General features: G+C 51.5%; 1 protein-coding gene across 3 annotated transcripts in view; it reads right to left on the bottom strand.

The window, feature by feature from the left end:
- Positions 1-21,488, bottom strand: part of Adcy1 (adenylate cyclase 1) — a 126,848-nt gene that overhangs the window by 43,096 nt on the left and 62,264 nt on the right. For all 3 annotated transcript variants that reach the window (XR_012907327.1, XR_012907328.1, XM_075944302.1), the window contains exons 6-11: positions 19,466-19,624; positions 18,466-18,607; positions 13,633-13,788; positions 6,505-6,699; positions 6,270-6,367; positions 4,694-4,778 (exon numbers count right to left, since the gene is read on the bottom strand). Coding sequence is in view for 1 of the 3 variants with exons in the window: in XM_075944302.1 (XP_075800417.1) it covers positions 4,694-4,778; positions 6,270-6,367; positions 6,505-6,699; positions 13,633-13,788; positions 18,466-18,607; positions 19,466-19,624 (835 nt within the window). In the remaining 2 variants the exon portion in view is untranslated. The remainder of the gene's footprint in view (positions 1-4,693; positions 4,779-6,269; positions 6,368-6,504; positions 6,700-13,632; positions 13,789-18,465; positions 18,608-19,465; positions 19,625-21,488) is intronic.

The raw sequence follows: 21,488 nt of genomic DNA, 5'->3' as shown, positions 1-21,488 counted from the left end.
CTCCAGCTTCTGCACAGCCTAGGCATAACAATGAGCACCATTCATGAGTCTTACAGGAGCTTCAGAATGCAGCAGACTGCACGGAACAGTTTAACGACCTTCTGAAAACTTGCTCACAGTGCCAGGGAGGTGACAGTATCTTATAAGCAGGGGTCCAGGTTTTCCAGAACTCTCTAAATACTCAAAACTGGCAACTCATACAAATAGTGTATCTGGCCATGCTAGTCCAGAGCCAGAAGGATGGCCACATATGCAGAAATCATTCAGAGTAGCTTCAGAAATTAACAGGCAAGACTAGGAGTCTCCCATAATCCTCAGAAATGTTTGTTAGACTGTCAAAACTTCTATTCAGGTTACAAACTACAGAAAAATAAAAATCTAACTAAATGGGCATTTGTTTCGCATACTTGGTATAGACAATGGTTCTTAACAGCCCTTGAGGTTTCTCACCCCTGTTCTTGTACCAAAGACTATGAGTGCCTATGGCTGGAATCACATGACATTACAGTCCTGCAGAAGGTTTGTAACAAGTCATTCAGATGGGAGTAACTCATGCATCTAATCTGATCACATGACTTTTTTTTTTTTTGCCGCTCCAAAGCTCTTTAGCTGGCGGCAACCCCATTGCCCTTTCTCTCCAGCCCCATGCTTCTGGAGCTACATCCAAAGAAACAAGCTGGGCCAATGCCACAGAGTTTTGGCATCTATGATAATTAATAAATAACTCACAGATTGGGAAACATTATTTGTAAAACATACAAGTAATGAGGGGATAAATATTCAAAATATATATGGAATACTGGCAATTCAATAGCAAGCAAATGAAAAATCCATTTTTAAGCAGCTAAAGGATTTAATATATACTTCGCAAGTCAATACAGAAAAGTCCGATAATGATCCATGGCCAACATTCATCACAAACCATTGGAGACATACAAACTAAAACCAAAAAGAGATGCCCATGGCCCGGCTGGAGTGACTTATCAAACAACTGATAATTGTAGGGGACGGATGTACATTAGCACAACCATTATGGAAAACGGAATGGAGGTCTGTCATCAAACTAAGAACAGAATTTCCATGTGATCCAGTAATCCTCCTGCCGGCTATACATCCAAAAGAAAGAAATCAATATGAAGAAGAGAAGACGGGCCATGTAGCTAGGAGGGTGTTTGCCTAGGAGACACAAACTCCCGAGTTCCGCCTTGGGAACTACACATGACAAGGTGCGGGGCATGCCCCTGTAATCCCAGCACTCAGGAGGGTAGAAGGAGGAGGTTCAGAATTTCCCTGACTACATAGCGAGTCTGAGATCTCTCTGGGATACGGAAGATCATCTCTCAGAAAAGAAGTGAAGAGACAGCTGTGCTCCCCTGTGCCACGGTCACTTCAGCACTGCTCACAGTAGCCAAGATGGGGCCAGACTAACCGAAGGTACCCTGCTGACCAACGAACAGACAAAGAGCGGAGTGCTACTCAGCCCCAGAAAAGAAGTAAACCCTTCAGTCTGTACCAAACCTTGATAACCCTGGAGGGAGTTACGTTAAATAAAGTAAATCCGGTGCAGAAATACACCGTATGGTCTCACTGAGGTGTGGAATCTAAGACTCAAATTCACAGAAAGGGAGTGAAGAACGGTAGATGCCAGAAGATCCGGTAAGGAGCTCATGGGAAAATGCTGCGAAATTTCAGTGAGCTGGGAAGAGCGAGGTTGTGAGAAAGACTGCACAGCGGAGAGCTACGGTGAATGGCAACATAGTGCATGCTTCAAAACTTCTAGGAGTTGACTTTAAATGATCTTACTACAAAAACAAACAAGCCACGGTGGGTGATGCGACAATCAGTTTGCAACATAATGTATAACATCATCTTGTATCCAATGCATACATTTGATTACCATTTTTTAATTAAAAATAAAAAACGTAATGGGAAAAAAAGAAAAGCAGAGCTTTTTGCCGGAACGTTTTTTTTTCTAGATGGTGGAAAGAGGGAAAATGAAGGGGAATGATAGTGAGGTTCCCTGTGCCACTGAGAGTCTGGAGGAGGCTTGTGCTGCAGCAATCTGTAAGGAAACGGTGAGTCTCACAATTGCCCAGAACTGAATTCTACCAACCATAATGGACCAGGAATTAGTCATTCCCCATGGCCTTTTGAGAAGCCATGACTTGATATCTTAGATATCAAAAGGCATGCATGGACTACACTCTCTAGAGCCAGGAGCTCACAAACAGATGAGATTATGTGTGTCTGATGGCTGCGGCTATGTCAGGAAGCAACAGGAAACTCAGCTGGTTTTGACCTGCTGTTCACCAATCAGGGATGCTTGGCTATTGCCAATGGTGTGTCAGCAAACACTGGAGTCCCGCTGCCTCTTCATGCTGATTCCCTTTCTTTGGGAAGGACTTCAACAGGAGGAACAAGCAGACCAGAAGAGATGTCCTTGCTTTCTCTCTCCTGGGTCTGCAAACTTTAAACTCCAGAGCTGCCAGCAGCCCCGTCCTACAAAGAAACTCCCTGTGCTGACGGATATCCATGCCTCCCGTGTTCCGCCCCTCTGAGTGCACCCAGTCGAGGCTGACACCCCAAGCAGGAGGCGAATGGATCTTTTGAATGACGTGGAGAGCAGAGTCCCCTGTTCTAGATGCATGCTCCTATCTAGTAGAGAAAAAGATGAAACTGCTGTCATATTTTGGTCACCCCAAGGGAAGCCAGCATTGGACCGATACTAGCACTAAGTGGCAGAGAGACCATGCAAAATGAAATAGTCACCTGGCTTGAAGCATCCCTGAGTTCTATGAAATAAGGAAGGAAGGGAGTCGATGAAATAAGGAAGGAAGGGAGTCGTCTTTAGGAACGGCGACCAATGCAACTGTCCCCATGGACCACAGAGGAAAGCATAGCTACACTATCAAAGCCATAGTCTCCTTGGAGATACATCCTGGCAGCTGTCCATAGTCCCACCTGTGTGGCTGGCCATGCTGGATTCTCTCCTGCTTGGCTTGACTTCCCGTCTGCTGACCTGCCCACTGTTCCACCCCCAAGCCCCTACCCCACCATCTATTCCCACAGCCTCCACCAAACCTAATCAGCCGAAGCACGGAGTTCAACACAGCCTGGTGGATACCAGTCACCATGTGCCGCCTTCGTTCATCAACCCTGACCTGGGGCGCCCTCCTGGGAGCTGAGTCCCACCTGCCTCTGTTCCAGTGGAGTGCAGGTTCCTCTCTGCTTCCCAGGTGTTGGCCCGCATGAATCTGGGCACCAGAGAAGCCCCTGAAGCAATGGGGGCTGCTGCTTCAAAAACACCAGTTTAGGAAATCTTCCATGCTGCTCTTCGGTGAGGCTGGGGGTGAGCAGGGGGGCCAGCTGACCTGGCTGTTAATATCCAGGAGTTATTCTGGCCTGAGTCGCCACCCAGGAGGGCAGCTGTGTTTTCACAGAGGGTGGTTTAGGGGAGGCCGTCACAATTTGATCTCAGAGAACATGAGTTTTAGACAGCCAGGTGGTATTTGGACTTGAATATTAGTTTTATGGGCAAGATGCTAGGTCAGTAACTCTACTGAGGGGAACTGGGGTCCCCTGATGAAATGCTAGGTCATGAAGAATTGTGTGACTCTGCCTAGGGGTCCTGGAGTCCCCCAATGAGATGCTGGGTCATGAAGAATGGTGTGGCTCTTCCCCAGGGATCAGGAGTCCCCTGATGAGATGCTGGGTGGGGCTCCAGGGTCTCTGTGTTCCTCAGCTACACTGTGAGCTACTATGTCCAACCCCCAACACACACACACACATCTTCACACTTTTTGCATGTATTGTGCTGTTTGCACGTATTGTGCTATTTGCACACCACCAGGTTGACACACTGGCTCCCATCAATGCAGACAAAATGACAGCTTTAAAAATTACCATCCCGATGTCATGCTTTCATTGAAACTCTACGACAAAGGCAATATTATCTGAAGCCGGAAATTTTAAACCAAACGTCACTCAACCTATGGAAGCCAACAAGATGTAAATGTGGTCTTAATATAGAGTATCTTTTAAATTAGAAAAATAAAACCCAAGATGTACCTGGGAATAATGATGAAGCTAAATGAGTGAAATCAGACTAAATCCTCTCAAGGGGTTGCAATTTTCGACAATTATACAAAAGTAAGCCCAGGTCTAACATCCCCAGTAGGGGAGTGTTAGAGATGGGGCACTGGGAAATAGGCTGAGCCTATGAGACAAGAGCACAGGGCCAAGAGAAACAGACCTCTAAAGGAAAGTGAGGAGGCAAGAGTATGATACTCAGCCTTTGCTCCAAAAGTCCAAATTACACTTGAGCATCAGAGTCGTGACAGCACAGATAGCCCACCTGGACCACGCCCACCTTAGACCAGTTGCATAGATATATAAGAAACGAACTGCCCTGGGCACTCCAACCAAGTCGCAAAGGGAATATATACTTTAAGGTCCTTTTTCATTAGTATTTACCACCCACTGGCTGGGCCAAGAAGGAGCCCCCAAAACATGACACAAGGCGCAGTACCCTGGACTCAACCAGCGCCTGCCACGTGGACAGATGTCTTCTACTTGCCACTGAGAATGAAGGATAGAACCGCTCTGCCATGAGACTACACACAGAATACTCAGGTACATGGTCTTGGACATAGGCTCACATACCTGGACACCTGTAGAAGACACACAAACATACCTGGACCCGCGTGATGTGCAGGTACAGGATACAGGCCACCAAGAAGCAGATAGAAAACACCAGCAGCAGCAGGACAGCCACACTCCTGGAGACAGAGGACACAGGTAACTGGTCGGTGGGAGCTAGGTACAATGTATATCAGATACATACGGCAGAACCAGGCCAGGTACAATGTATCAGATAGATACCACAGAATTGGGCCAGATACAATGTATCAGATAAATGCCTCAGAACTGGGCCTCTCTTCCTGGCCCCCAATGCCCAGAATCTCAGGAGGAAGCATTGCCATTAACCATTTGACACACGTCCCTGGGGACTGACTTCGCCTGGTTCTCTCCTAGTGAAGACACTTGGGGCTTCTGGATGAGGGTTCCAAGACCATCATCATCCTTACTACCTCACCCCAAAGTTAATGTTTGGATTCAGGTCACATGACTTTCTGGAAGACCTTTCCTCCTACTGGAGGAAGTACTTGACTTCGGGGAGCTGTACTATTGATACTTGTCTGGGAAAGATGTTTCTAGAAAAAAACATAACCCCTCGCAAAACCATCCGAGAGACTGCCAAGTTCACAGTTGTCTGTGCAGACCACAGCTGAAGTGTCCTGTCCTTCACAGGTATAGAGAACTTCTGTGTGCTTTCTGGAAACTCTTAGGAGACATTATGCCCTCAAGGTAGGTCGTCCTGGGAAACAAGTGCCCGAAGAAACAGACAACCGGAAACTTCCTTGTGTCTTCCTCCAAACAAAAGCTCCAAGCTTACACTGACTCACAGGACCGTTAAATGTCATTTAAATGGCTCTGTTTTCTTCCTTTTCACAGTCTACTTTTTATTTTAATGTCTTTTAAAGTGATGTGGACCCAGGAGGCAGAAAGGCCATGTGTTCTCCTCAGAAGGCCCTCTGAGGACAACGGTGCAAGCCATTTCAATGAGGAAAGCAACACACACACACACACATGCACGCACGCACGTGCGCACTCGCACACACACACACACACACACACACACACACACACAAAGTCTTGGCATTCCGTAATTTCAAAACTAAAAATGGTAAGGATGTTGTATGCCAACAGGCTTGTCAAAGTACCAACCTGAGCACCTGAAGAAGAAGGGCAGGTGGCCAATGCCCTCCTCAAATGCCAGGCACAACAGAAGAGTAACTGGGAAGTGCATCTGGAGCACATAAAGACCCCCAGGTCCAACCCCAGTGTTTGGTTTCAGAGTGAAATGGGTTTGAACACTTAGCCCCTAGACAGTGGCACTATTTGGGTAGGTTGTCAAACCTTTAGGACGTGGTGCATGATGGGAAGAAGGGAGTCATGGAGCATGAGCCCCAGGTCACACACACTCCACTTCGAGATCCATCCTCACGTGAGCGAATGGCCTCATGCCCCTACCACCCAAGCTGAAGGTTTCCCCTGATGTCACGTGAGCCCAAATCAGCCCTTCTTCCCTTCAATTGCTTCTCCTCAGCTATTCAGTCACACAAACAAGAAACATAACCAGTACCGGCAGAGACCCAAACTCTTGGTCACCTTCCCACACCACTGATAAGCACGGGAGCAACACTTACTGTGGAATTATCAGAAGGTAGACAAGCCCAAATAAGGCGGCCAGGATGAGGGCGAGGACAACGGCGCTGGTGAAGTACTCATCCTGAAGCTGGTGGTACTGTGGGGGAGGGGGAGGGAGATGGGAGAAGGAACACGGGTCAAGGAGGGAGAGAGGGAGAGCAAGAGAGTGATCAACCCAGCTGGAAGACACAAACTCCTCGGGGACAGGGAGGCAGGAAGCGCCAAGTCACTCACTTTTTGCTCTCGTTCAGCGTGTTTGTACTTCAGGGTGAAGAAGTTCAGATCTGCCATCTCCAGCTCTGTCTGGCGGGCTTCAAGAAGACGGCTAATGTACCTGTTGACACGTGTGCCCGGAGTGGTGTAGACCACGTTGGTAGAGAAAGACGAACGGTTTCTGAGCTTCTCCGAGGCTGTCCTCAATGCCCTCCGCTGCAGTCACCATGGAAATAGAGAAAAAGGCATCAGATGTTCCACTTGTTGGACAAAAGCACCCATGTGCACTTGGTTGTCAGCCATCCTTATCTGCTGGGTTGAGAACTGTGAAACGCTGTCGTAGTGCTGCCCCCTGCTGGCTAGAGTTGGAAAGGGTGGTGCCCTAACACCCAGTATTCAAGTTCCCAGGTCCCTACTGCAAATCACAGAATGTCTGTTTGATATCAGTGAGGAGAGGACTATGGATTCAACGACAAGAATGCAGGACAAGCAGCCACCTGCACCCACTAGCTCACAGACACAGGAATGAGACTTGGATAGGATAACCACCTTCACTCACAAGTCCACATACGCAGGAAGGGATGCCTAGAAGTTTGCTACAAAGGCAGCTAGCCTTTGTCTTTGGGGGAGGAATGGTGAGAAGTGACAGGTAGCCTGGGCTGAAAGGACCAGGGTGTGATCCTCTTCTGTACATCACATGGCAGGTGCAGGAAGGGCCCGGGTTGTGGAAAGGAAAACAGTGTCATCTGAAGGCACCTGTTGTGGTCTCACAGCCAAGGACTCATAGCAGGGACTCTGATGCTTCCCATGCCCCAGCAGAGGATAGACTATTAGAATACACTACAGCGCAGCCGCAGAAAGGACGGGATAAAGAGACCCCTCCGTGTTCCAACAAAACACAGACAACATAGACAATAAACACAGGCGTTATGGGAGGTGGAAAAGGAGAGTAGGCTTTCAAAACCCTGGGACTCAAAGAGGAACTGTGTGTAACAAGGGTCCCGGGGGCATCTTCTGCCACATCTATCCCAGGCCAGGAGCTAGAGAAGCCACAATCGGAAATGTCAACGGGTGCAGGTAAAACCGGCAGGGGCCACAAGAAAGCTATTGTCTCTTGACATAACGATCAAGAGTGGGAAACCAGAAAAGCAAAATAACCACACAACGGCAGCTAAAGACCATGAGAAAGTCTATTTGCCAAGAATCCCCAACTTCCCAGTTACACCAAACTTAGCCTACAATCTCAACCTATATAACGAAATGGCACCCACGACACTGTAAGGACAGAGACCCTGAGATACCCAAGGACAGCAGAGGCAAAAGTCCCTTCGCAGATCATCTTGATTGAAAATATTTCTTAAAATACAACATCCAGTTATCATCCCCCACCAAAAAAATGTCAACACTAACTTACAGAGACCACCCTGAGGCATTCCTAGCTCAAAGCACCACAAGGATTGGTAAAATCCTATGCATCTTCATTAAGAGTCAGAATGAGAAAGAATGCCCACCCTTATTACTATTATCTAGTTTAATTATTACGTGGGAAAGAACAATAGCCCTGTTTAAAGTAGATATTATTACTGACCAAGAAAACCCAAGATGATTTTAAAAAGTCACTACAATTGGTTTCTATTAACGTGGATCATACAAGCTGAGCGTTCTCTTCAGTAAATGATAATCATCCCTCATCGTTTTTAAACAAAAGGCTCAGGAGGTGTGGAAACTGGGAAGAAAACACACTGTGTCCAGCACACTGGCAATGCTCCAAGCCTTGCTAAGTTGCCTTGCTGGAGCGGCTGGAGAAGCCAGGGTTTGCACACAGCGTGGACAGAATAAGACACTAGAGAAAGCCCAGGCTGGCAGCAGCCGTCCAAGATTAGAAGAGTCTTTCATTAGCCCAGGAGTCTTCCCAAGCCCAGGCTATCCGGCACTGCTTGCTAAGATGTTCATGGAATCAGATGTGCCCAGCACCCAGGAATGCGATACAGAGAAATGAAGTCCCTGTTGACCAGTGAGCCCCTAGGGGAGTCAGGCCTGTGCCTATACCTGGAGGCCATTCAGCCACAAAGAAATGGCTGGGATATGTGTGGGCCTCCAAATGCCTGAGGCGTTTCTGGGGTGGAAAAGGCTCAGTTCACCTGGTTACCACCCACTTCATACACAAGCTGATTTCCAGAAGGGAACAGAGAAACAGGAGCAATCCAGAGCACTTGACTCCTGTGTCGCCCACACAAGCGGCTTTCATGTTGCTTTAAATTGATACGCTTAGATTTAAAACTGTATACAAGGGGGCGGGGGTGAAGAAGGGGTAGCGAGGGAGGGAGGTATGGAGGGAGGGAGGGGGGAGGGAGGGAGGAAGAAGGGAGGGAAGGAGAGAGAGAGAATGAATAAATGTAGAATGGGGAGGTTTCTGAGTGTAGAACAGAGGAACAAATACATTTCAAAAAATCAGAAAACAATAATAAAGAAGGCCCTTATCCTATGCTGGCTGTGCCCCTCAGTGTCACTGCTGGTGACTCCACACTGAATGTGCCCCTCAGTGTCACTGCTGGTGACTCCACGCTGACTGTGCCCCTCAGTGTCACTGCTGGTGACTCCACACTGACTGTGCCCCTCAACAGTCACTGCTGGTGATGGCACCATAATCTCTCATCAGTGGCACACACAGAGCCCATACTTGCCAGGCACAGTTTACAGAATGCCCAGGGATGAAACTGTACTTCCACGAATAAAAGTACCATGACCTGCCTTTGTTAGTAAAAACAGAAAAGTCCCAAATATCAATGCCACATAAACCATCTCTCCTTGGGTTTAAAGCCTAAGCCAAAGACTGAAAACTCAGACTGAGGGGCGGCTAATGATGTAAAGACAACTGTATGATACACCCAGACAAGAGAAGGAGAAACAAGCAGCCGAAATGCCTCTACGATATAATGAAGACCCTTAAAGGAACTCCAGGGCCCACAGTTAGGACACTGACGGAGCTAGAGTGCCAGGTCTCATCTGGGGGTGGTGGATGACAAACGTTTTTCATTTGCCTTTCTTGTGCATTTTTGTATTTGGAGATGTCATCCATAATAAATTCCTTCATGGGCAGGAAAGGGTCCGAAGCACAAATGGAACAGGTGCAAATGTGTTTGGGGGCTGAGGTACGCTATCAGGATCCGTCCCTGGTGTGGTAACAACAACAGCAAAGGAGAGAAACCAAAGCATGGTGGAAGAGACACCACACCGAGGCTCGGTGTTATTAAAAGGAAATCATTTCAATAATGGGGCAGGCTCTACACAAGACCTTGCAGAAAGTACAGAGGCCACGGTGGCAGGCTCCTGGATTCAACTCTGAATGCAGCACAGCAACTGGGGGTGTACAGTCAAGAAGAAAAGAGGCTCTGTGGACAGAAATCTACTCAGTAGACATCGGAGGTCAGAGCATGCTGGCTAAAGTGACCAGGATCCCTGCTGAAGATCGCTCTGGCTGATCGTGCATCTCCAGGACAGGGGATGGATGGGATGAGGAACCTACCAGATGTGTGTGTGTGTGTGTGTGTGTGTGTGTGTGTGTGTGTGTGTGTCTGTCTGTCTGTCTGTGTGTCTGTGTGTCTGTCTGTCTGCTGTCTGTGTCATTAGAGCTAAAATTCCTACTGTGACGGAAGCCAAGAAGCCAAGCATTTAGTATAATGCAAGCTTCCAGTTGCCTGGGCACACATAAAAGCTAATCATCCTCTCTGATGTGATCCACCATGAATGAAGTTCTTAGAATATTCTCGGAAAAAGTTCCGGCACAGAGGAACTCACATACACAATTCTTGTGGCAAGGAACCACTATAAGCAAGAGTCCCGAAAAGCCTCTAACTGCACCAGGAAGTTTCTTTCTTTAAAAGGTATAAAACCAGTAACAGCAGAACAAACAACGGTGGGAAAGGCAGCAACAGGGTGGAGCAAACAGAGGCAAGGTAAAGCCAGTGTAATCTCAGAGGGCTGACAGAGTGGGCCACGCGGGGCCAGGCACCTTCAGGCTCAAGCACTGCTGGATACAGTGGTTCTGGTCAAGAGCCATCCACAAGGTGGCACTAGAGCCCTAAAGTGCACCCCACGCTCTTTGGTGAAACAATGTGTGGTCTTCCCCAGAAGGGGAATCAGGGTCTCTGGCTCTGTGTGGTTGAAGTGAAGCCTGAGACACCATCATAACCACCACCACATGCCCAGAAGATCTGAAGACCCACAAGTGACGGCCTGATCATCCAAGACAGAGAACCCTGGCGTCCACAGACGCCACTGGAGCGCCGTCCCTAGCTCAGCACTAGCAGCCAGCTTTGCAGTCTTCTCCCTCAAAAACAAGGCGGAAAAGGCTCCGGTGTCTGTGGGATTACAGATGACGACAGACATGTTAAAGGGAAACATGAAAACAGCTGCTCGAAGAAAACAGATGTTTCCAGGACCAGCAATTCTCTCTTAAAAAACCTCCATGAGGGGGCTGAGGAGAAGGGCCAGTGGCTAAAGTGCCTGCCATGCAAGAACAAGAGTAAGGACTGGAAGGCAGCTCCCTAAACCCAAGTCAGAGCCGGGTGGGCGTGGTAGCCCACTGTCATTCCAGAGCTAGGCAGGCAGGGTCAGAGGATTCTTTGAGTCAGCTACCTAGTTAGAGTAGCACCTGGGTGAGCACTGGATTCCAGGGGGAGACCCTGCCTCAAAGAACAAGGTGGAGATCAATCGAGGAAGGTACCCAACATTAACCTTCGATCTCAGAAGTACATGTTCACAAGTGCACCCCCCTCAATACGCATACATGCACCCACAACAGGCATGCATACCACACACACACATTTTAAAAAAAATAGAATAAAAATCCTGAGAGAGTGAGATGGCTCAGCAGGGAAAAGCATCTGTCACCAGGTCTGATGGCTGAGTTTGGAAGTAGAAAGCCAGCAGCTACAGGCGTCCACCTGCACCCCATAGTACACAGGTATGTGAACCCACCCACAAATATTATAAAAATTAAGTTAATCTCAGCGAGTGATGGAAGCTGGGGTTGCAGTGCTTGCCTGGCATACCCGTGAAGCCCTGCGATTGATCCCCTGCATTAAAACCAGATGTGACGGCACACATCTGTAATCCCAGTGTTGGGAGGTAGAGGCAGGAGAGGCAGAAGTTCAAGGGCATCCTTAGCTACATGGCAAGTTTCCACCACGTCAGCCTGGGGTCTCTGACATGGAATACAATTTCATTAGGGAATTACTCATAAAATAAAGAGTACCCGGAATTTTTAAGAATTGAAAAGCTCAACAGAGGCATTGGATGATGTACTAGCCGGTTTTGTGTGCCAATGTGAGACAAGATAATGTGGGAGTCCCTTCCCCTCTGTGCACAGTGATTACCATTAATGAATAAAGAAACTGCCTTGGCCTGTTGATAGGGCAGAACTTAGGTAGGCAGGGAGGACTGAATCGAATGCTGGAAGAAAGAAGGGCAGAGTCAGGGAGACGTTGTGGAACCACCACCAGAGATGAATGTGCTGAGACTTTGCTGGTAACGCTCCGGCCTAGTGGTGATACACAGATTAATAGAAAGGGGTTAAATTAATATGTAAGAGTTAGCCAGTAAGAAACTAGAGCTAATGGGCTAAGCAGTGATTTAATTAATATAGTTTCTGTGTCTTTATTTCGGGTCTAAGCTAGCTGGGCGGCCAGGATCAACAAATGGGCTCCCTCCCTCCAACAACAAGCTGGAGTCATCAGAGAGGAAGGAGCCTCAGCTGAGGAAATACCTCCATGAGATTCAGCTACAAGGCATTTTCTCAACTAGTGATTGAAGAGGGTGGTGCCATCCCTGGGCTGGTGGTCCTGGGTTCTGTAAGAAAGCAGGCTAAGCAAACCAAGGGAAACAAGCCAGTAAGCAGCTCCCCTCCATGGCCTCTGCATCAGCTCCTGCCTCCAGGATCCTGCTGTTTGAGTTCCTGTCCTGACTTCCTTCAGTGACGAAGTGTAAGCCAAACAAATCCTCTCCTCCCCAACTTGCCTTTTGGTCAGGGTGTTTCATCGCAGCAACAGAAACCCTAATGAAGACAGATGATAAAGTTGAAAAAATACTTTCCAGAAAATAGAAGGGAAGAGCTCAGGGGAGGGAGGAGTTCAGTCAGTTCAAGAGCTCCAACACCCAAATAATAAGCCTTCCAGGAAAAATAACAGAAGAAAGTGAAGGAAAAGAAACGGCAACATAATTCATTTCCAGACAGGTCCTCTGGGGACACTGGGTACCAGTTACAAAGCGACCTAAGAGAAAGTGTGCTGTGTGGCCAGAACACAAGATGGGGCACCAAGGATGGACCAGGGCACACAGGTACGGTATCACAGGGAACTGGAAGGGCTCTGAATTAACAGCGGCCCTGGAAGGCAGGACCCAGTGAAGCATGCTGGGAGAGAAAAAAAGCACTGCCAACCGCGATGGCTGAACCCTTATTTCACCCCCTCCCCCCCAAATCCATGTGCTGAAAATCTAACTCCCACAAAGACAATAGAACAGGAGGAGACTTGGGAGGTGTTTCTTTAGAGGGAGTCCTGATGGGATTATGCCCTTATAAGAAGAGGAGATGACTCCAAAGCCTGTGCCTACTACACAGGACACAGCAAGAAGACAGTTCCTGCAAACCAAAAAGAGACTAGGCCTGCAGGTACCCTGACCTTGGACATCAGGCTGCCAGTGAGTGAGTGCTTGCGGTTAACACCTCTCAGACTGGGCGCTTTTGTGGTGGCCGCCTGGGCTGGCTAACATATGGAGCTAGAAATCAAGGCTGCATCCTGCCAGCTGAACCTTTTACACATGCAAGTCCGTCTCCCTCCCCCCATCACTTCCTGGATCCTTTTCACATTCCCCATGCAATGTGAGAGTTAGGTGCATGGGACCACAGAAGCCCATGGCGACAGGAAGAGAAAGCTGAAGATTAGCAGACCTGAAGGACTAACCCGAGCTCCTCGGACAGCACGTGGGGAATGCGAGCTTAGACTTGGATACATACAAAATATGAATTAACATACAGACTTGTGCTGCGTCACCTGATCAGACAGGTATCACCGGTGAGGAGTGTCCTAGCCAAGCTGCACCAGGCGGGAGGAGAGAGAGCAGGACCCCAGGACCCTCGGCCACTCCTACCTTGTCATCATCCTCGCAGGTCATTACGTTGGAGAAGGGGATCTCTGCTTTGAACATTTTCCGGCAATGCATGAGCTGCACCAGCAGGTAGCAGACAGTCTTGAACTTCATCCTCTTGGCTGGTTTTATATCGGAGAGAATCAAGCCTGGAAATATCTATCCAAACACAAGGGGAGAGGAAACATTGTCAATGAAGCGGATCTCGACTCCAGGGCTGGAAACATGACCTTAACAGTGATAGGAACTAGCGGGCCCTGAAATTAGGTTGCTTGGTACCTCCTGCACACCAGGTATCCAGGAAACTACACACTCACTGTCACATGAGCCTGCACCCTCAACTAAACACATAGCTTCATGTGAACAGGCAAACTCACCTAACCCATCACCTAAACCAGAACCTTCATCTTCAAGAGAACCATCGTCCACCTAAATCGTCATGTGAGGACCTAACTACATCTGCGCCACACCCTTACCTGAGTTCACACCTTCACCTGAGCACACACCCACCTGAGCTCACACCCTCACCTCAGCCCACACCCTCACCTCAGCCCACACCCTCACCTGAACCCACACCCTCACCTGAACCCACACCCTCACCTGAACCCACACCCTCACCTGAACCCACACCCTCACCTCAGCCCACACCCTCACCTGAACCCACACCCTCACCTCAGCCCACATCCTCACCTCAGCCCACACCCTCACCTGAACCCACACCCTCACCTGAACCCACACCCTCACCTCAGCCCACACCCTCCTGAGCTCACACCCTCACCTCAGCCCACACCCTCACCTCAGCCCATACCCTCACCTCAGCCCACACCCTCACCTGAACCCACACCCTCACCTGAACCCACACCCTCACCTCAGCCCACACCCTCACCTGAACCCACACCCTCACCTCAGCCCACACCTCCTGAGCTCACACCCTCACCTCAGCCCACACCCTCACCTCAGCCCACACCCTCACCTCAGCCCACACCCTCACCTGAACCCACACCCTCACCTGAACCCACACCCTCACCCTCACCTGAACCCACACCCTCACCTGAACCCACACCCTCACCTGAACCCACACCCTCACCTCAGCACACACCCTCACCTGAACCCACACCCTCACCTGAACCCACACCCTCACCTCAGCACACACCCTCACCTCAGCAACACCCTCCTGAGCTCACACCCTCACCTCAGCCAACACCCTCACCTGAACCCACACCCTCACCTCAGCCCACACCCTCACCTCAGCCCACACCCTCACCTGAACCCACACCCTCACCTGAACCCACACCCTCACCTGAACCCACACCCTCACCTCAGCCAACACCCTCCTGAGCTCACACCCTCACCTCAGCCCACACCCTCACCTGAACCCACACCCTCACCTCAGCCCACACCCTCACCTGAACCCACACCCTCACCTGAACCCACACCCTCACCTCAGCCCACACCCTCACCTGAACCCACACCCTCACCTGAACCCACACCCTCACCTGAACCCACACCCTCACCTGAACCCACACCCTCACCTGAACCCACACCCTCACCTCAGCCCGCACCCTCACCTCAGCCCTCACCTGAACCCACACCCTCACCTGAACCCACACCCTCACCTCAGCCCACACCCTCACCTGAACCCACACCCTCACCTGAACCCACACCCTCACCTGAACCCACACCCTCATCTGAACCCACACCCTCACCTCAGCCCACACCCTCACCTGAACCCACACCCTCACCTGAACCCACACCCTCACCTCAGCCCACACCCTCACCTGAACCCACACCCTCACCCTCACCTGAACCCACACCCTCACCTGAACCCACACCCTCACCTCAGCCCACACCCTCACCCTCACCTGAACCCACATCCTCACCTGAACCCACACCCTCACCTGAACCCACACCCTCACCTCAGCCCACACCCTCACCTGAACCCACACCCTCACCTCAGCCCACACCCTCACCTGAACCCACACCCTCACCTCAGCCCACACCCTCACCTGAACCCACACCCTCACCTGAACCCACATCCTCACCTGAACCCACACCCTCACCTGAACCCACACCCTCACCTGAACCCACACCCTCAACTGAACCCACACCCTCACCTGAACCCACACCCTCACCTGAACCCACACCCTCACCTGAACCCACACCCTCACCTCAGCCCACACCCTCACCTGAACCCACACCCTCACCTGAACCCACACCCTCACCTGAACCCACACCCTCACCTGAACCCACACCCTCACCTGAACCCACACCCTCACCTGAACCCACACCCTCATCTGAACCCACACCCTCACCTGAACCCACACCCTCACCTGAACCCACACCCTCACCTGAACCCACACCCTCACCTCAGCCCACACCCTCACCTCAGCCCACACCCTCCTGAGCTCACACCCTCACCTCACCCCACACCCTCACCTCAGCCCACACCCTCACCTGAACCCACACCCTCACCTGAACCCACACCCTCACCTCAGCCCATACCCTCACCTCAGCCCACACCCTCACCTGAACCCACACCCTCACCTGAACCCACACCCTCACCTCAGCCCACACCCTCACCTGAACCCACACCCTCACCTCACCCCACACCCTCACCTCACCCCACACCCTCACCTGAACCCACACCCTCACCTGAACCCACACCCTCACCTGAACCCACACCCTCACCTCAGCCCACATCCTCACCTCAGCCCACACCCTCACCTGAACCCACACCCTCACCTGAACCCACACCCTCACCTCAGCCCACACCCTTCTGAGCTCACACCCTCACCTCAGCCCACACCCTCACCTCAGCCCATACCCTCACCTCAGCCCACACCCTCACCTGAACCCACACCCTCACCTGAACCCACACCCTCACCTCAGCCCACACCCTCACCTGAACCCACACCCTCACCTCAGCCCACACCTCCTGAGCTCACACCCTCACCTCAGCCCACACCCTCACCTCAGCCCACACCCTCACCTCAGCCCACACCCTCACCTGAACCCACACCCTCACCTGAACCCACACCCTCACCCTCACCTGAACCCACACCCTCACCTGAACCCACACCCTCACCTGAACCCACACCCTCACCTCAGCACACACCCTCACCTGAACCCACACCCTCACCTGAACCCACACCCTCACCTGAACCCACACCCTCACCTGAACCCACACCCTCACCTGAACCCACACCCTCACCTGAACCCACACCCTCACCTCAGCACACACCCTCACCTCAGCAACACCCTCCTGAGCTCACACCCTCACCTCAGCCAACACCCTCACCTGAACCCACACCCTCACCTCAGCCCACACCCTCACCTCAGCCCACACCCTCACCTGAACCCACACCCTCACCTGAACCCACACCCTCACCTGAACCCACACCCTCACCTCAGCCAACACCCTCCTGAGCTCACACCCTCACCTCAGCCCACACCCTCACCTGAACCCACACCCTCACCTCAGCCCACACCCTCACCTGAACCCACACCCTCACCTGAACCCACACCCTCACCTCAGCCCACACCCTCACCTGAACCCACACCCTCACCTGAACCCACACCCTCACCTGAACCCACACCCTCACCTGAACCCACACCCTCACCTGAACCCACACCCTCACCTCAGCCCGCACCCTCACCTCAGCCCTCACCTGAACCCACACCCTCACCTGAACCCACACCCTCACCTCAGCCCACACCCTCACCTGAACCCACACCCTCACCTGAACCCACACCCTCACCTGAACCCACACCCTCATCTGAACCCACACCCTCACCTCAGCCCACACCCTCACCTGAACCCACACCCTCACCTGAACCCACACCCTCACCTCAGCCCACACCCTCACCTGAACCCACACCCTCACCCTCACCTGAACCCACACCCTCACCTGAACCCACACCCTCACCTCAGCCCACACCCTCACCCTCACCTGAACCCACATCCTCACCTGAACCCACACCCTCACCTGAACCCACACCCTCACCTCAGCCCACACCCTCACCTGAACCCACACCCTCACCTCAGCCCACACCCTCACCTGAACCCACACCCTCACCTCAGCCCACACCCTCACCCTCACCTGAACCCACATCCTCACCTGAACCCACACCCTCACCTGAACCCACACCCTCACCTGAACCCACACCCTCACCTGAGTTCACACCCTCACCTCAGCCCACACCCTCACCTGAACCCACACCCTCACCTGAGTTCACACCCTCAGCGACACACCATCCTCACTGAACCAGCACCCCTACCTCAACAAGTACAGTTACCTGAACCACTTCTCTCATCTGAGTTCACACCCTCCTCTGAGCTCACCCCTCATCTGAGTCAGAACGGTAATCTCAGTCCATGCCATCCAAACAACTTGAATGGTCACCTCAGCCCTGGAAGCATCTCTGCCACCCTCAATCCTAACCACATCATCTTTCTCCTGGCAATGTGACCTGAAGCATCCAGCACAGGATGGTCAGAGTTCCCTCCAGCACAGCGTCTGTAAGTTCACAAAGATTTGTACCCCAGCCTCTTGCAGGAAGTTCAAGGCCACTATACAAAGGTCTGAAGGGCCAAAGACAGGAAAAAGAACCCAAAGTGGCACAGTCAGGCATCCCCAGATTTCTGACTCCAGACTCCAACTACTCCTTTCTCTTCTCCCCTCCTATATACATGAGCCAAAGCCCTGCAGCCAGTATCTCTGTGCCCACATCCGGAGGAGCAGTTGGGAGAGCAGCAGGTGAGAACAAGTGTTTATTTAAATCTCCGCTCTGTAAAGCCAGGCTGCTTATGACTGGATGAGGGGACTGGCTGCCCACCTTTCTCCGATGGGACGGCACAATAAAGAAGGTCTCGATGTTGTGGGTTCTCAGGAAGGTGTTCCTCTCATGGCCATGTCCTGGCTCTACCTCGTAGTCCCCATTCAGGCATGCGAGGGTCGTCTTTGTGATGTGAACCTTCCTGTGGGAGAAAAAAAAAACACAGCTGAGCGTGAACTCACACGTGTGGCTGTGCAGGGACCTGGGTGAGGCACTCGCTGGGGTCACAGCAGAGGTTATTCTGCTCGGAGCAAGACTCCTGAGGTATCCACACTCATGTTCCAGTGCATGGGAAACCTGGAAAGCAAGGGCGGGGAGGCCCAGGCAAGCCAAGAGATGGGGCATAAACCCAGGAAGGCAGAATAGGGTTGGTGAAGGATCAGGAAGAGACCCAAAGGAGAGAAGGAAATAGTCAGAAGATTCTAATACAGAAGATGAGAACCAAACAGGTAGAGCAAAAAAAAGAAAGGGGAGCCCTCCATCACCAGCGCAGTGAGGAGCTGCAGGTCCCGGATGCTGGTAGCCAGGAGAGAGGGCAGTGGGAAATGATATGGGAACCCCCACCTGCCTTGCTTCTCTGCCTCACAGCATTCCAGCCACCTTTCCAGACCAGCTCTTTCCAGACGTTGTGAATCCCCTGTAGGAGAAAGCCTTGAGTTCATGGTCGAACTCTGCAGCTGACTGAAAGATGGCCAAGTGGGCAGAGAATGACTGACAGCCACGAGGGAGCCTCTAAAGTCACGGCATTGTCCACACACAGGTGTGAGAAAATAAAAAACAGAAGCAATAATAAAACATGAGAATACCCCCATGTGCCAGGGTAAAGTTCCCATGCACATCTGGTCTGATCCACTCTGGTTTCCTGCAGATGTGTACTGGATCTTAGCTGGGTCCCCCGGAGGGTCAAAGCAGAACTTCCCCAAGTCCCCTCAGGATCAAAGCCCGAGATGAGGACTCTAACAAAGGTACTCAGCCACCTTCCACCCCAACTAAAACTTACCCAGGTAAGCCAGCAGCCTCCATGACATTGGCCAGGGTCACGTCATTGGACCACACATCGTACTGCCACTTGCGTAGGCCCAGGACACCACAGAGCACCCTGCCGGTGTGCAGCCCCACACGCATGTTCAGGTCTACTTCAGTAGCCTCAGCCACAGATCTGGAACACAGGGACAGAGGGCACAGGGCTGAAGGCTGCCGGGCAGCTACCCCAGTGAGCTGTCACGGCTGCACTCCGGAGGCCATGAGCACTGGGGAACAGGCTGCGTGCGTCTGGAGTGTGAGAGGTGTGTGGAGGTCTGATCGGAGGACAGCAGCCCATCTCTGCCCGCTTGTGAGGGAAAGGCCAGCCACATCAACGTACAACGAGTCCTGTGAGCTCCCAACAAAGCATCCTCCTGCCCCTCCCCACCCAGGGAAGTCCTCAGAAGGAAACGAGCCAAGAACTTCGATGTGGATCTTCTCTCCAAGGAAACAGCTCTGGAGAGGTGGATAAAGGCAGACCATGTGATAAGGGAATTAAAAACGGGGGAACCAGTCGCTGTGACCAACTGAGGACACACTACACTTGGTCACGGAGACTCAAGTGTCCTGGCGTGTGAGTCCGGCTCTGCCAGCATTAGCTCTGCCAATCTCTGGACTTTTGCTTCAGAGCTGTCCTGATGGACCTCATTGCGGGAGACGTAAGCCACCCCTTGCCAGCTTTTTCTATTCCGCTAATAAAGAACACCATGGGCTGCTCCATGAAGGACTCTGGGAAGAACAGTCCCCTCATGGGCAGGCGTATGATCACGTGGCAAACAATGCAGCCTTTGGTGAGCCTCTGCCTGCCCCACCCTCAGCTCTGCAGGGCCTCCTAGGACAACACTGCAGGTCACGTTTTCAGTAATAAAATAGCGTGTGTGCACTGATCCCACCCCGTGTCTGGCTGACCTTCACCCTGACTTTTGTTTACAAACTGCCATCCTGCTCACCTGGAATACCTGCACAGCACATCCCCACACCCTCTGGCCTCCCCTCAAGTCCCACGGGTGCTCCCCTGAGCCATCTTCCAAACAGGACAGCTGCCCCCGTCTCTGCGCTTGGGTAGGCAAGACGCCAAAGCCAGCTGCAGCCCAAGGGCCGGGCCCTGAATTCCTAGCACTCAGTCCGTTTCAGCGACCCTAGAAGTGCATGTGGAAGTCGGAGTAACACTAAGTCTTTAAGACCCATTTTGCTTTTTACATTTTGAATGAAACTTTTAAAATTTTAACCTCATTCCCAGTGGTCTGCCAATCTTCAATGGGAGAAACTGAGACAAAACCCTAAAGAGAAAGTTGGCATTTCCAAACCCACATAAGCAACGTTCCTTCAGAGAGACACCAGCCCTTCCTTCTGGAGCACATTCAGCATTTCCCTTTCTGCAGCCACAGAAGGTAAGACAGCCTAGGAACTGCTGGGACAGGTACTTGCTCATGTCCACAAATGTCCACAGTTCCCTTGAGCCTTCCAAGTCAGCCGTTCACCGACGCCCCAAGGTCCCGCGTGTCTGGCACTCAACACCTGCCAACACTCAGTCTGTCTTTCCTGGCATCTGGCATGTCAAAGCTGGCAGCGCCGAATCCATAGCACCCAGGAGAGTGTTTTCTAAGGAAACGGCACAGCCAGCTGTTCTGCTGGGGCTCCTCTTGGCTCCCTTAGACCCAGGCATGTTTTGCCCAGATCTAACAAAGCTTTTACTTCATTTCCAGGACATCAGGATTTTTAAACCTCGTCTTCTTTATTCGCCCTATATTTCTTATTTATGGTCTCAGAGTGACTTATTTATCACAAGTACTTTCTATGAAGGAAGAATGTGGTCCTGACCCTGTTTGGTGCTGGATCCCAATAGGAAGCAGCCCACCTTGAGGCACAGGCCCCCTCCTCCCTTTCAGGGAACACAGATCCTGGAGCAAAGATGAAAGGATAAATCTGGGTTCTGTTCAATGAGAACTTACTGAGTTCACTGCTCTTGGCCATTCTTCCAGGCACTATGGATACAGCTG

Source organism: Microtus pennsylvanicus, chromosome 12 (genome assembly GCF_037038515.1).
Source record: "Microtus pennsylvanicus isolate mMicPen1 chromosome 12, mMicPen1.hap1, whole genome shotgun sequence".
Classification (NCBI taxonomy): Eukaryota; Metazoa; Chordata; class Mammalia; order Rodentia; family Cricetidae; genus Microtus; species Microtus pennsylvanicus.
This window is presented reverse-complemented; position numbering and strand designations above follow the sequence as displayed.